Below are 16317 nucleotides of genomic sequence, written 5' to 3'. Positions count from 1 at the left end.
TATCAAGAATAGTAAGCACTAAGCCTTTTTGTTACATTTAGTGGTTGCTGTATGGCCAAGAATAGGTTGTTCCATACGCGTTGGACCGCTTAATTAAGCTTTCTGGTGTGCCGGGTTTGAACCTGAATCAGTGGACCTCGGGTTCCTTTTGCCAAGAAATAATTATAAGAGACTCGGTCGTTCAGGATGTGCCGCGATGAGCACAATGGCTATATTTGATGAGTGCAGCAGCACTCCCGCGGGTGTAACGATCCGGATCGTCACACCCGCGGACCCGAGGTCCACCGATTCAGGTTCAAACCCGGAACGCCAGAAAGCCTAATTAAGCAGTCCAACGCGTATGGAACAACCTATTCTTGGCCATACAGCAACCACTAAATGTAACAAAAAGGCTTAGTGCTTACTATTCTTGTTCAAGACAACAATGTTGATATTCTTTGTCCTGATGATGATGCCCCAGTTATAAAAAGGCATCGATACGTCGTCGACCATAACAAACCCCATATGCAAAACATTTATGTAATGATGAGAAAAATGCAATGGTGTTGTTTTTGAATATTTTAAGTCTGTTATACTGAGTACAAGTACACAGACATACCTCTTGCTTTGCCCTTTTTGGCCACCTACTTCGTTGTTTTGTCTTGTATGTTGAGGGTCACGGCTGTGCCCGCTTGACATCTAATTGTTTTAAAAAAACTTTGAAATTGTATTTAATGGAAAATAAAATTCCTGTCCGGACGGACAGAAGACCTACCACTTATCAAGTGTATGATTAATGTTCTTGTGTATACTATTCACATATAGGGACCACTGTCTTATAGAATATTCTTTCAGTGTAGGCCAGAACATCAACTTGCTCCACAACATCTCTCCGAAGAGGAGATACTCCACTGTTTAGACCCAAAAAGAGCGCTGTCTTTCTACCTTAATCTCACAAAAGCGTTTCAGGTGGATGATCAACTCTTCTTAGGTTATGGAGAACTAAGAAATGGAAGCTTGTGCCGAAATGGACCATCACAAAATGGATAGTGCCTTGCATTAAGATGTGCTGCACATTGAACAAGAAGCAGCCCCCTTAAGGTTTGTGTGCTCATTTCTCCATAGGTTAGGCTGGAGCCACTGAGTTAGCCCATGAAGTTGCTGTCCTGGACATTTGTAAGGCAGCAAAGTATGCATCGTTGCACACATTTATCAAAACACTACTGTCTGGACAGCCAGCTCTGTCGCAATAGGCCTTTAGGCCGTTCAGTCTTGCAGGACTATTTGGGTTAAATTGGCTTCACACATCCACCAAGTTGCTTACCTTTGGTAACAACTTTACTAGTAGAGACTCTGTCTCCCCACGCTGGGAGCCGATTGCAATAGAAGGAACACCCTTCTTTGGGCGTTAGTATTTCACACCAGTGGTCCGTTCTTGTCATGGCTCCACGCTTCTTAAATGGTATTTGTTTGTTTATTGAATTTTCACCCTTGAGGCGGAAGCCGGGGGTTCTCCTGCGCTACCTGCGCGCTTTTAAATCACTTTGCAGAGCATTTCGTTATTGAAATTAAAAATAACGATCTTTTAATACATCAGCTTTTTTAAAAGCTAAATTACCTAACTTTGGCCCCCACCTTGGCGCGAGATTAGCGTCGCCCAAGGCTCCTTCACCATCGCCTTCTGGACATCGCCACGCCGATTCCAGGCGCATTTCAGGCGCCATCTTGGACTGGGGAAGGTGGCGGTCTAGCTGCTCGCTGGTCCCGCCCTCCCTGGATACAAAAGGGTGCTTGCCTCCACCCTCGAGGTATTTGTTTGTTTATTGAATTTTCACCCTTGAGGCGGAAGCCGGGGGTTCTCTGCGCTACCTGCGCGCTTTTAAATCACTTTGCAGAGCATTTCGTTATTGAAATTAAAGATAACGATCTTTTATTACATCAGCTTTTTTAAAAGCTAAATTACCTAACTTTGGCCCCCACCTTGGCGCGAGATTAGCGTCGCCCAAGGCTCCTTCACCATCGCCTTCTGGTCATCGCCACGCCGATTCCAGGCGCATTTCAGGCGCCATCTTGGACTGGGGAAGGTGGCGGTCTAGCTGCTCGCTGGTCCCGCCCTCCCCGGATACAAAAGGGTGCTTGCCTCCACCCTCGAGGTATTTGTTTGTTTATTGAATTTTCACCCTTGAGGCGGAAGCCGGGGGTTCTCTGCGCTACCTGCGCGCTTTTAAATCACTTTGCAGAGCATTTTGTTATTGAAATTAAAAATAACGATCTTTTAATAAATCAGCTTTTTTAAAAGCTAAATTACCTAACTTTGGCCCCCACCTTGGCGCGAGATTAGCGTCGCCCAAGGCTCCTTCACCATCGCCTTCTGGACATCGCCACGCCGATTCCAGGCGCATTTCAGGCGCCATCTTGGACTGGGGAAGGTGGCGGTCTATTTGCTCGCTGGTCCCGCCCTCCCCGGATACAAAAGTGTGCTTGCCTCCACCCTCGAGGTATTTGTTTGTTTATTGAATTTTCACCCTTGAGGCGGAAGCCGGGGGTTCTCTGCGCTACCTGCGCGCTTTTAAATCACTTTGCAGAGCATTTCGTTATTGAAATTAAAAATAACGATCTTTTAATACATCAGCTTTTTTAAAAGCTAAATTACCTAACTTTGGCCCCCACCTTGGCGCGAGATTAGCGTCGCCCAAGGCTCCTTCACCATCGCCTTCTGGACATCGCCACGCCGATTCCAGGCTCATTTCAGGCACCATCTTGGACTGGGGAAGGTGGCGGTCTAGCTGCTCGCTGGTACCGCCCTCTCTCCTCCCACTCTAATGGCGGATATAAACAAGAGGCTCTCCCGTCCGCGCCTGGCCCGGGCCGAGGGCCAGTCCCCCTGGTCTTTTTGACCAGTGTGACCCTGATCGTCCAGGTCCATACACGTCCAGTATGCTTAGGGGTCTACGGCCTTCAATACAGCAGTCTTGTATTATGTTAGACCCGATACATCTTGATGTGGCCTCACCCCTAACCTGCCCTTGCTGCCAACTGCAGATACTTATTCCACACAAACCCTATCCAAACAAACCCAAGACTCGCCCCTCCAAACCTTTTCAATTTGCACTCATAAATGTCCGTTCGCTGGGCAAACATCGCCAGGACATATCCGACCTAATGGAAGATAACAACACAGATATGCTGTTCATGACAGAAACATGGATGGGCAACTCATCTGACCCAGATATTGTCATCGCGGTCCCTAAGGGATTTTCTATCCACAGATTGGATAGACCACGAGGGAGAGGTGGGGGGATAGCTTTTGTTGTACGTGACTCTTTCACGGTTAGAACCAACACCATCCCCTTGCCACCATGTGAAGCTTTGCAATTCTCTGTCAAATTGACCCCCTCTGACAACTTCAAAGGGATCCTTCTGTACCGTCCTCCGGGATTAAGAACAGGATTTATCACTGAGCTAAGATCCATCCTGGAATCATGCGCTCTTGACAGCTCTTTTACTGTCCTTGGAGATTTTTATTTCCATATTGATAAACCAGAAGATAAGGATACTGCTATGTTCCTTGGGGATATGACTACTTTTGTCTATCTCTTATGGTTAAATCTCCTACACATGATAGGGGCCATACTCTGGATGGCATATTTTCCAATTCCAATGACCTCTTTGTAACCCAAACCTTTCCGGTCACTTGGTCAGACCATTATGTCATCATGGCTTCATTTAACCCTCATCAATCAGCTGTCCCCCCGAAATTCATCAATACAAATCAAACTTTCAAGGCATGGAACGATATAGATAGCCTCAACTTTAAAACCTCTTTAGTAGCTTCCATGCCTTCCTTTTCACAGGACCCAAATACAGCTACTTCTCAATTCTATGACTGGGTTGATGCAGCTGCATCCTCGCTGGTTCCCACTAAGCAAATATCCCGTAACAGATCTACTCCCTCAGCCCCCTGGTACTCAGCTGCCTTAAGACAGCAGAAACAACGATGCAGGCAGAAAGAAAGGCTTTGGCGGAAAGATTATGCCGAAGAGGCTAAAACCAAATATAAGGAAACGGTGGCCAAATACAAACAAATGATTGACGAAGCCAAGATATCATTTTTTAGTCATAAAATTGAAACCGCAAAAAACTCTCATAAAATCTTGTATGAGATTGCAAAACAACTAGCCGGTCACTCCCCCAACTTGACCCCACCCCCATCGCAACTTCTTTGTGACACATTGGGCAATTTTTTCTTTAGCAAAGTTAATGACATATATGCTGCATTTGCCACCAAAATTAAAAAATCTTCTGAGAGCACACAATACACAGGCTGGTCCCACGCTCACTCAATTTGTTGAAATTTCAGAAGCTCAGGCTATGGACATAATTATTACCATCAGATCAGGTTCAGCACTTGATCCCTGTCCTTTCAAAGTTCTAGTGCCAGTCTTAGAGGAGATTACCCCGGCCATAACCTCTATATGCAATGCCATGTTTAAAACAGGTATCTACCCTGAAAGTTTAAAAAAAACCATTATAAAACCTCTGTTAAAGAAATCACATTTGGATAAGGACGAACCCAAAAGCTACTGACCTATAGCCAACCTACCGGTCCTGGCCAAAAAAGCTGAAAAAGCTATGAATAAACAACTCTCCGCGTTTTTGGAACAACATCAGCTACTTGACGAAACTCAGTTTGGGTTCCGCCAGTGTCATGGGACTGAGACAGCTCTGATTAAAGCAGCTGATGACATCAGACTCATCCGTGACACTGGGGGTACAGCAGTTCTGATACTACTTGATCTGTCTGCAGCCTTCGACACGGTCGATCATACCACCTTGATTGACCGTGTCGAGGGCCTGGGTGTACAAGGGACTGCCAGCAAACTTCTGGCCTCCTTTCTAGCTGATAGAACTCAGGTAGTTACAACGGGACCATTTCAGTCGTCCACCATGTCATTGCCATGTGGTGTACCTCAAGGCTCATCCCTAAGCCCGACACTTTTTAACATCTACGTGTCGGGCTTAGCCAATGTCATTCGGGCTTATGGGATGAGCCTCACGTCCTACGCTGATGATACCCAGCTGGTTCTAGCCATCAAGAACAATGGCTATAAAGTGGCAGGTGACCTTAGGGCTGGCATGATGGCAATAGGAAATTGGATGGCCTCCAATTGCTTAAAGTTAAACTCAGATAAAACAGAGGTAGTCATCTTTGGACAATTAACACCTGAGTGGTCATCCAATTGGTGGCCTTCCTCCTTAGGCTCTCCCCCCGAGCCGGAAAAACTCTTGCCACCTCCCTTGTGCTGTCCACCTTGGACTACTGCAATGCCCTGTTTCTCAATGCACAGGAAGGAGTCTTGAATAAATTACAAACAATACAAAACTCTGCTGCGAGGCTCTTGGGAAATATCCCTAAACATCACTCTGCCTCTAAGACCATCAAAGAGCTGCATTGGTTATCCATCAAAAACAGGATAAAGTTCAAGACCCTGTGCATTGTGTATAAAGCGTTGCACAACCAAGGACCAGCACATCTTGTCCGCAATCTGACCCCTTATCGTCCGCTTAGAACACTACAGTCATCTTGTTCAGGAGATCTTGTTATACCCCGGACAAAAACGGTCTCATGGGGCGATAGAAGATTCCTGGTTTCAGCCCCCAAGCTGTGGAACACTCCGCCACCAACGATTAGAGCCAGTCCATCTTTATGGTCTTTTCGTAAACAACTTAAGACCTGGCTCTTTAATCAATAAATCATCCATTATTTCCTAGGGTAAACACTCAGATACTTAGCGCTGAGACGCCCATGGGCCATTGCATGCGCTCTACAAATATCACAAACAAATAAAAAAATAAATAAAGATGTAATAGTAACTGACGTTAGCGCGCCAGGGTTGCACCTATATCGGTACCGCACACGTCATTTCCTGCTAGGACAACATCGAAGTGGAACTGAATGACACCCCCTGCCGGTGCGCAGGTGTCCGGCTCAAAACTGTCCAGATCCAGTCTGATGCCTGGGGAATATTCTACTGTAAGGAATCTGTGGATAGATAGCCTCTACCAGATACGTTGTTAAAAAAAAGTCACTAACTTGTATCCTGAAAGAATAATAATTGCTGATGTTCACGAAACGCAGAATAGAGAAGGTACCCAAGAAGCAGTAAAATGTGAATGTACTTACTCCAGACATTGCTAGTGAAAAGGAAATCGAGAGAATCCATTATGTGATCTCGTTATGTGATCCCTAAGCACAATTCACATAGTGACGTGCTTTTAAATTCCCTACAATATAACTACACTGGAATACTGTGATTACAGACCAGTAACTTGATTGTCTTTGCTTATTTTAACTTCCATATTATTGACTGTCAAGTGTCATTTTTGGAAAGCAAGAATACCACCTATTCCTCAATTAAAATTCAGATTTTACTTATTCATTGCATGTGATCAAACTATCACTTTGCAGCTCTGCCCTTTGAATGCAGTTTTGTTTGACTCTCTGCTCCATTTCTCGAAGTAACATTTCTGTACTTCATGGTAGACCTGTGGCAGAGTTTAATGATTAACTTTATTAAAGATGTTGAGATGCTAATGTCTCTGCCTTCATAACAGCTACATTCCCAATAAAAAACAAACTCCCAAACAAAGTATTGTCTCTTGCTTTTGTATTGACACTATTGTGGACACTTTATTCCAATGGCATTTCCCTCTGACAGTGCAGTAGTTGAGTTTCTGTATTGTGAAATAGATGGTGCAGTTTTATTACGGTCTTTAATATGAAATAGACAGAAATTAATAGTGAGATATTAAAGAAATATCTGCGCAGTAAGCAAAGGGAAGGTATGCCTAAGTATTTTTCATTGTTTATGTCCAAGAAGAGATTTCTTCCAGATTGTGATGCAAGAGAAGTGGCCGTTAGACAAAAAATGTAAAGTTTCTACACGTTGCTTAAAACCGATTATTCTCCCGTTTCAGGTTACCTCAACTCATAGAAACAGTTGGTAGAATCAATGTTGCTTCCACTGCTTGTGTACATGAATTCTCCAGATTTTTCTGGCGGCTATGCAGAACGTTTGGCAAAATATTTACTAACACTAAGGTAAAAACAACTTCAAGATTAATTAGTTGTCCATTTATATAACAATTACATCACACAGTAGAATGTATTGGTGTTTGTCAAAAATAACTTCACATTTTGGGACTTCTTTACAGAATTCTGTAATTCGTCAGCATCCATTAATGCGGTTGGTGGTTCCATAATGTTTGCATGTAAAATAAAATTTCAGTCTTTAGGGTGCAGTATACAGTAGTTAATGTTAGTTATAGCATTCAAGACCTATTATAGGAAAGCAAATATGAAGACATTTTTGTTATTCTGAGAACAATAGTTGTGTTTTTAACTGCATTTTCTTGAAATTTCACATTTGTTGGACCTTACTTGGACCTCATTGAAACTTTACTCTATAAAAGCAAGACAATTCTATATTCTCTATCAGGCACAGAGTATAGCTGTTCGGATGTTGCATCTTCACCACAGGCTGAAGTGAAACCTCTTGAAGGTGGAATTCGAAGACCAGTCCATTGCATTCATGATATCCTACAATCTAGTTCCCAGAGAAAATGCTTTAGAGGTCATAGCTCCGGTGGTAAAGTGGGCTCAAAAATATAGATATTAATGCCAGCCTTTTGTATTACCTAATATAACCACCACGCTTTGGTAAATTACTCTGCAGAAAACCATTTCCTGATGGAGATCAACTGCTATTGGAAACCCAGAAGACAATGTTCCTCTAACACTCTCATACTTCTTGATGCATTCTACTACACAGAGATTTGGGAACCGCTTGAATGCTAGAAACGTTCAGTCTTGTTTTAGACTTTATATGTCTGGTGATGATGAATGTAACCCCATCAGGAGGAAACATCCTACCTGAGATTCTCATAGCCCTAGTGTCTGCAGCTCTTCTACTAGCACAGTAACAAAGGAAGCTTCCCTGAGTGTTACTTCCTAGACAGATAATCATTCATTCTGCTGCCATGACAGAAACAGATTCAAAACTCTATTCATGTCTGAAAGTCCAGAGTTCCTGTGTCTCAATCGGCTTAGAGGTGAATACTTTTCAACCAGTTTTTTTGTACCATGGGATGCTCCCCCACTGTAATCCCATTCACTGAAACATGACCCACCCTTATTGTGGATCAAAAGATATTTACTGACCTGTAAGTTTGATCCTTGTTGTCAAGAGCGGATAACAAATTGAGTGTCACATTTCAAGTGATCCAGTCTGTTTCACACATCAACCGACCCATCTTATCTCTGCTTATTTATATTTGTTGACCTTACTATAACCCACTGACTCCTGATGCCCTGCTCAGCTTGCCTAGAAAGACCTGGGAGCACCCAATCGATATAGGGTTTCATCCTGAACCAGTTGGTGCTGGTTTCTCACTAGGTCCCTCTGTAGATTACAGTGTGGCTAAAATGATTGGAAAATCCTACAAAAGTATAATCCGAAATTAATACTTATCCTGAGAACTACATCTGCTTCCAGCCATCTGGCTTGTGCCGTAACTCATGCTATCATAGCGAATGGAGGGAAGGCATAATTACATTCTTGACTTCAATCCTGCAAGAAGGCATCTACTATGATAACTCACGATCTTCAGTTGAAATACTTTGGATTTGATGGTCCAATGTGTTCTCTGGTGTCATCCGACAGAGGACCCTGCTCTGAGTACTTCAGACCTCTCGTGTAGCGAGCAACCTTCAACCTCTAAGGGCGAGTCATGGAATGGCCTCAGGAAATAGCTTAATTGGAGGATGAAAGGTGTCCTGCTAGGCATGTTCCCTGTTGGTTACTGATCTTTGATACAGACCTCATTCACTCTTGTCAGATGGAAGCCACTTTTTTGTTGGGAGCCTGAGATTGATCTGAACAGAGTCTATTACTAACCCCAGAAAGACCATGCTCCAACAGGGTGTTAGCACTTCCCTTCCTCGAAGGCAAATACCAGATTTTGTAGTAGTGAGATTTCCTTAGGCAGATACCGCCTAAGTTGCTAGAGGTATTGGTCTATCTGAAGAATATCACTTAAATAGACTGAGTCATACCTCCTCCTTCATCACCCTCTGCCCCCTAGTCCAGAAAATGTCTGTTGCCGAACTGAACAATTTCGTAGAGCAACGGGTAAGCAGATGGCAGACTAAAGGGAAGGGTTCTAAATCCGTACACCTGATTTATCCAGATAAATTGAAACATCTGTGGAACCATTAGGCAATCATCTTTCATATTCAGCAGGATATGCCCTGGGGGATGGAATCCCTCCATCTTGAAGGGTCGGAAAAAAAGTAACTTGCCAAAGTCCTCAATTTTTGTCACCAACCTTTGTTTTTTTTTTCTCCATGAGATACAGGTTGGTTATGAAATCCCTCAGGTGGAATGAAGACTGAGATATCACCCCTGTTGCTTTCAAAACTGCCAGTTCCTGATCTATAAGGTGCATCTCTGCCGAGAAGACTTTCGGATGTGATCACTGACATTGTTTCAATGAATCATAAAAGCGCATTTAGAAGCCTTTCATTGTCTGATGGACCTTAAGGTTGTCCATCAGTACCTGCCAATTGTGGGCCAGCTAGTCTCAACCCTAGTCTTATGAACAATGGCGAACACTTATCAAGATATCATCTTGAAGACTTTTCTCCACTCTTTGAGGACCAGGTTGCTAAACAGGCCCCCCTGGGCCTCTGTTCTCAACTTAGATGTGTTGAGATCCCCAGACTTAGTCAACCTTGATAAGGAGCAATCTGCGTCTCTCTGTTGAAATGGCACAGTTCGTGTTCTCCAAAGAAACGATCACCCTTGTGACCCATTCTGACAAAATCTTGTGGGAAATCTGTGAACCCAACTCCTAGACCTACTCAGTCATGTTTAGTATTTTGATAAGCAGTCTTGAAACATCCAGAAGTTTGTCCTGACAGGAACTCCAGGACCAGTCATTTCTCTTTTTTGGTTTCTTGACCAATTTTGTAAGACAAGCGGACAGTCTCAATTTGAGGTGTCAAGCCTATCTTCCGATCCAGATTGGGACATGGACATTCTGCCATAAGCCGGGCCATACCTCTTTATCCTGAGGTTTTCTCAGGTGTCCCACCACTTATTGAGTGACTTTAACCACAGCTCATTTTTGACATAAATGATATATGTCCTCTGAATCCATCTGTCTCCTCTGGCTCAGGTTTCTTCTGTTCAGGTGATGGCCATCAGGACCTGTCTACATCCTGATCCTGTCTGAATCCTCCTTCAGAATGGTTCCCATCTGTCCCCTGACCTGTAGTGTGGGAGCCCCTGTTTGGACGGTTTTTGCGTTACACAGGTCACCAGAACACCCTGGTGTTGACTGCTCCCGGCTGTGTCTGCTGTCATTTGAAGCTTTGTCACGTGCTAGAAAGATATCTGTGAGCCTATCAAAGCACTCCCACTGCCTGGCTGTTGTTCTCTTTTTATTTGTGTTTAGCCTTGAGAGGAGCCTATACCTACAGTCTCTGGGGTTCTGAGGGCCCTGGAAGGGCCCCTATTTTTTCTCTCCAGCGGAGGGTCTCTAGTTGGTAAGCTGTCAGCAAAAGAAGATACTTCCCTATCGGTGCTTGGGCATCGCTCACTGCCTCATTTATTAAGACATCTACCACCTGTGATAGCCCCTCATCCCATGGAGTGACCTTCTCCTCCTCCTCCTCTTCTGTGTAGAAGCTGGCCTGTCTCTGTATATTGGATATATAAAACTGGCACTCTACTGTTATCTCACGGTATAAGGAGCACCACTCTCAGTAAAGACGCCAGAGGGAGCATCGTGCTACAAGCAGGGTTGTGGCGACTACCACATCTGCTAAGTTCTTCTCTCATGTATTCTGATCCACTTCTGAACAGTCATCGCGAGGACTCCAAGGCTGGATGCAGGAGTTTCTCTGTAGTACAAAATATGCCAGAAGCATAGTTTGTCATAAAAGCCAGCAATCTGCTTTTGCTCACTATGTGTCTGCCCGAGAACTGCACTGCACTCTTGCTTCGGCCTGCAGAGAGTCAGTCACAGAAGGACCACCCCGTGGACCCGGGCCAGAATTAGGAATCCATTATTGACCTGTGACAACATGCCACCTTGTGATGTTTACTTACTTTTTGCCACTAAATAACTGCACACCAATGCATAGTACAAGCACACTAAATGTAAACAGAAATGCTGCTGCTGAAACTGCAAAGAAAGTGTTTCTAGAGCTTTTACTAAACTATGCATGTAAATGTTGTTTTGAGAACCACCATTTTCCTACGTTTTTATGGGAAATGTATTTATTTTCTATGGTTGTATGTGTTCCCTACCTGCTGCTGTGAGAATAAAGCGAAGGTATGAGACTAAAGCAAAGGGAGAAGAGCATATTCCTCACCTACAGTCCTGAAATAGAATCATTACGTCCAGTGGGATCTAATGACCTTTTGTATACTGTAGCCATTTTGGGATTTCAGCTATTTTATTCTATATACATTGCATGCTGTAAATGGGGCCCTCTGTTTCCTAATGGATATTTCCAACCTCAATCAATTTTAGTCTGTACATTCTCACCCACACCGTAGGATAATCACGGAGTCCTAACTAACATTTTTTTAAAACTAATTTTATTAGCATTTCAAACCAATAAAACAATTCAACCTTTGCAATGCAGTGGTGGCATGATGAGCAACGGCCAACATAAACGGCATTGGAAATCAATGTGTAAACCATTAGCATAGATTATAATATGTCATCTTTAACAGAAAAAGTACAAGATTTGGACAGGGAACATCTTTAAGAAAGCAGTCTAAGGTTGTCAAAAGCAAGAAAGAACACAAGACCAAGGAAATCAGAGGCCCACTCTCCCTATACTCAGGCCACATCCATGCACCAGCATTTGCCAAACTCATTCCCCAACCATATGTTATGTTATGTTATTTTTATGTAGCGCAAATTACCACTGGTCTCTAAGCGCTTCAGAGAAGGAGCAAGCCACTGCATACTGCAGGGCGGAGGATTAAACAGATGTCAGTGTTTCTCTAAACAGGTGGGTTTTTAGCAGCTTTCTAAATGGGAGCAGGGCTGATTCCTTGCGCAAGGGCTCTGGTAGATCATTCCAGATCCGTGGCAGGAGGACCGAGAACGCTCTGCCCCCTTTGGTCTTAAGGTTGTAGCTGGAGGAGGCTAATCTGCAGGTCTCTGAAGAACGCAGAGCTCGTCCCGGCACGTACTTTTGTACTCGGTCTTTTATATATTTCGGCGCATCTCCATGTAAGGCCTTATGGGCTATACACAGACTCGTAAAGTACACCCGCTGTTCAATAGGCAGCCAGTGCAGTTTATGAAGCAGCGGGGTGGCTCACGTGCACCTAGGGAGGCTAAAAATTAACCTGGCTGCATCATTTTATACAACCTGAAGTCTCCTCAGCAGCTTCTGTGGGATGCCTAAATAAAGGGCATTCCCATAGTCCAGCCGGAAGATGACCGTAGCTGAAACAATTGATTGTAGGACAGAGGTGGAGAGGAGGGGAACAAGTTTCCGTAATTGCCTAAGAAGGCCTATGCAGATACCCACCACTGCCGATACCTGGCTAGACATCGACAAATCAGAATTGATCTTCAAGCTCAGGCTCTTTACTACTGGTACTGGGGTTGGTGCCACTCCTAATTCTAAGGGCCAGAACAGTTCACACCATAATTACCTATGTTTGGCATTACGTGTCAGGGCAGGATCTCCTCCCTGTGTTCAGGGCAAGCTGGTATTTGAAGAGTGATCATGTCTCACAATAGTTCCCATATTATCTAAACGAGGGCACACAAGTAAAATCGGGTCCCACATAGGTAGAATGAACACCCTTCAGATCCCCGGACCTCCGCCTTAAGGATTGCCTCTCTCTCGCTGTCCAACCATTTAAACAGCTCCATCCCCCAGCTGCCCAAATCTGGCACTTGAGATCATTTCCAACACATAGTTATTTGTCTACGAGCAAAAGTCAATGCCAGAGCCGTAAATCTGTCCATTACCATTCTAGCTGCTCGGCGTTCCTGGAGGCCCAACAAGCTTAATTGGGAGCTGGGTACAAACTCAAGTCATTAGTTTCACTAACTACCTGAAGGCCAGTGGTCCAGAAAGGCACCACCAATAGGCAGTCCCATATCTTAAGAAAGAAACGCGCTTAGTCAGCATCACATCTAGGGCAAGCCGAAGACACTGCAGGGAATATAGCACATAGGCGACGGGGAGTAAGATGAGCTCGATGTAAGTAATAAAACTGGATAAGTTTGAAGCGAGCATTACGAGATACTCAAGGGTTAGATTCTAGTACTCTCCTCTAGGTCACAACCGACAAGTGAGACCGTAAATCCTCCTCCCAATGTGACCACAGCTTCATAAGGTCCGACCGATTGTGCCCCCTGTATAGGGCCCTGTAAAGCAGAATGACCACTTTTGTTTGCCCCTGATAATAAAAGGGTAGCGCAAGCAATCATGTTCCGGCGGCTAGGCTACCCAACAAATCCACCATTCACGCATCCTATGTTCCAAGGCACTATGTCTTAAGAAATGCCCAGCCTGGAGTTCTAAGAAGGCGCACAACTCCCCACACCCAAAGAGGTCACCCAACACTGTGACTCTGGCTGCAGTTGACTCCCGAAATCCTATCCATCCTTCTGGGTTCTCCCATATGGAGCTGCCAATAACAGCAGCTCGTACATGTAGAGTGTCTTAGTACGAGTCTTCTGTAAAGCATGGGCCCAAACAAAGCGAGCTATACATATTAACACATTCATATTCCTTACCCTAGATGCAGTTACCGGCTTCATTAGAATACGAGTCAACAGCTCCTTAGAGGGAGATTCCCCCATTCCATAGATAATGACCTCTAGGACGCTGCCCATTGCAGCTGTGCCGTCAGGTAGTTAAGCTCTAGATTGGGATTTGCAGGCCTCCCTCCATCACTGGCATACGCATTTTCCAGAGTGTTACTCAGCATCGTGACATGCCCTAATACCACGTTAGCAGCATGCCATCATGTTCCCAAAAGAACTTCTGGAGTAGCTTCAACGGGAAGGCAGAGAATAAAAGAGCTGAGGCAGTATAATCAATTTCGAGATTGCCACCTGGCCAGAAACTGATAAGGGTAGTGTAGTCTAGAAAGACTCTAGACGTCTCAGGTTAGTGATAGTATGGGCATAATTTCCCTGATCTATCAAGTCTGCCAAGCGATAGATGGCAGTCCCCTGAATATCTAATAGCATCCATATGCACAAAATGTGGGTTTGCTATTCAATCTGCACATCTACTGACATTCTAAGTCTATAACAGAAATGTCTGAACTCCACTCAGTAGGAGGTGCTCACAAATGGCGTCTTAACACACACCCACTGGGGTGTAAATCAATCTATAGACCTAAAAGATCCAGACCAAATATTAAACACACTGCACCAGAGAACACGCAATCATTATATCTATAAATTAATCAAAACTTATTTCAAATGATAGAGAATTGTGAGGAGAACTCTCTTGTGGTAAAGTTTCCAGTAAGTCCTTGATCCAATTTCCTGAAAATCAAACTTCAATAAGTACTTCAGCCACACTTCCAAATCTGGTCTTGTGTATTTTATTTCCAAAGCATGAATGTAGATACAGCAGCAGCCGACGCGCATTTCGCCCGCGGGCTATTTCAAGGCTTGAGGATAAGTTTCTTATCAAAGATTGTAGTTTTCACTGGCGAACTAGATCTGAAAGAAACAGGTTAGTATTAGATTCCTTACCTTAGAATATCCCCAGGCGTCAGACTGGATCTGGAAATTTTTGCGTAGCAGTACCCTTGCACGTCGATAGGCGTCGTCTGCGGCTCCACGTCCGTCGTCTGCGTCGTGGGCGCCGTGATGACGTCGTTGGAGTACTTAGACGCCGCCTCCGCAAGCTGACGTCAGTTCTTCTTTTTTTCTGCGCCGGCGCAGATTTAGAAAAAGTGGTACCTTAGTCACTTTTTGACTAAACTTTTTTGCGATCTCTTTTGATCCTTTTCGAGTCTTCGACTCCGAACAGTGCCGGTAGGGATGCCAGGTTTCATTAATTTCTCTTTTTTGGTTCCTTGACCAATTTTGTAAGACAAGCGGCCAGTCTCAATTTGAGGTGTCAAGCCTATCTTCCGATCCAGGCTGGGACATGGACATTCTGCCATAAGCCGGGCCATACCTCTTTATCCAGAGGTTTTCTCAGGGTCACCGACCCTCACCGCCGGTGTCTTTACTGTCTCGGCGTCGACCACGACGACAAGGCCTGCCCCGACTGCCCAGCCCTGACTTCGAAAGTTAGTTGGGAGCGATCCCGCAAGCGGCTCGACCTCCGGCATTCGGCCCGCGCCGCGAGAGGTCCCGGTCAGGAGGCAAGAAGTAACCCTTGATAATGAAGGCCCAAGGGGATCATGTGTTGCATAGGGTTCCACGGCCTAAGCAAAGAATAGAGAAGGCAAGGGGCAACCCTAACTGGTGCCCCGTTCAACTGAAAATGTCTAAGAAACTAAGGGGCCTGTCCAGTGGGTCCGAATGAAGCAGTTCTGTACACTTGACAAACAGGAGGCTGAAGCCCATGCCAAAATAAGTTGCATATAGAAAATCTCAATGGAGCAATTCAAAGGCTTTCCGGATGTCGACAGACACAACAAGAGACAAAGCCGGTAACTGCTCACTCTGGTTCAGAGTCAGAAGTCATTGATAAATGTTAGGCATAGTGCAACAAGAGGGAATGAAACCCGTCTCAGCCGGGTGAACCAGGGTGCACATATGTCCGAGCAGCCGGGTCGTTAGTACTTTGCTGAATATTTTGTAATTGACATGAGAATTTACAGAGAGCGCTACGAATCAAGCCTGAGTGGGTCTTTATCCTCCTTGGGTAGGGATACAATTGCAGCCTCCCACAAGGGGAGGGGAGGCCAAACAGTGCCTCCGTGAATCATTGTAGAGAGAAGCCAGTCTAGGGGCAAGAACCTAGATGATTGCAGCATAAAATTCAATTGGTAGCCCATCTAGGCCAGGTACCTTCCCACTCATCATGTCCTTAATGGTGCTGCGTATTCCCCTGTTTAGTGAGGTCTGCGCCTAAACGCGTTGCCACCCTTGTATGGTTGATCACTGGTGAGGAAGCTAATATATAGTCAAATCCATCCTCCTCACTGCCAGACCTCAATGATCATATCACACAAACACTGCTTTATCACCTCCTCCGTAAAGGTGTCATGGCCCACAGAGCCCCATACTTGGAATATGGTGTGTTCTCGGTTTTCATTT

General features: G+C 44.7%; 1 protein-coding gene across 8 annotated transcripts in view; it reads left to right on the top strand.

The window, feature by feature from the left end:
- The window catches only part of RELCH (RAB11 binding and LisH domain, coiled-coil and HEAT repeat containing), an 853871-nt gene that overhangs the window by 541618 nt on the left and 295936 nt on the right, over window positions 1–16317 (top strand). For all 8 annotated transcript variants that reach the window (XM_086965401.1, XM_086965404.1, XM_086965403.1 and 5 more), the window contains one exon: window positions 6958–7081. In XM_086965401.1, coding sequence (XP_086821527.1) covers window positions 6958–7081 — 124 coding nt within the window. The remainder of the gene's footprint in view (window positions 1–6957; window positions 7082–16317) is intronic.

Source organism: Lissotriton vulgaris, chromosome 4_1 (assembly GCF_964263255.1).
Source record: "Lissotriton vulgaris chromosome 4_1, aLisVul1.2, whole genome shotgun sequence".
Lineage (NCBI taxonomy): Eukaryota > Metazoa > Chordata > Amphibia > Caudata > Salamandridae > Lissotriton > Lissotriton vulgaris.
This window is presented reverse-complemented; position numbering and strand designations above follow the sequence as displayed.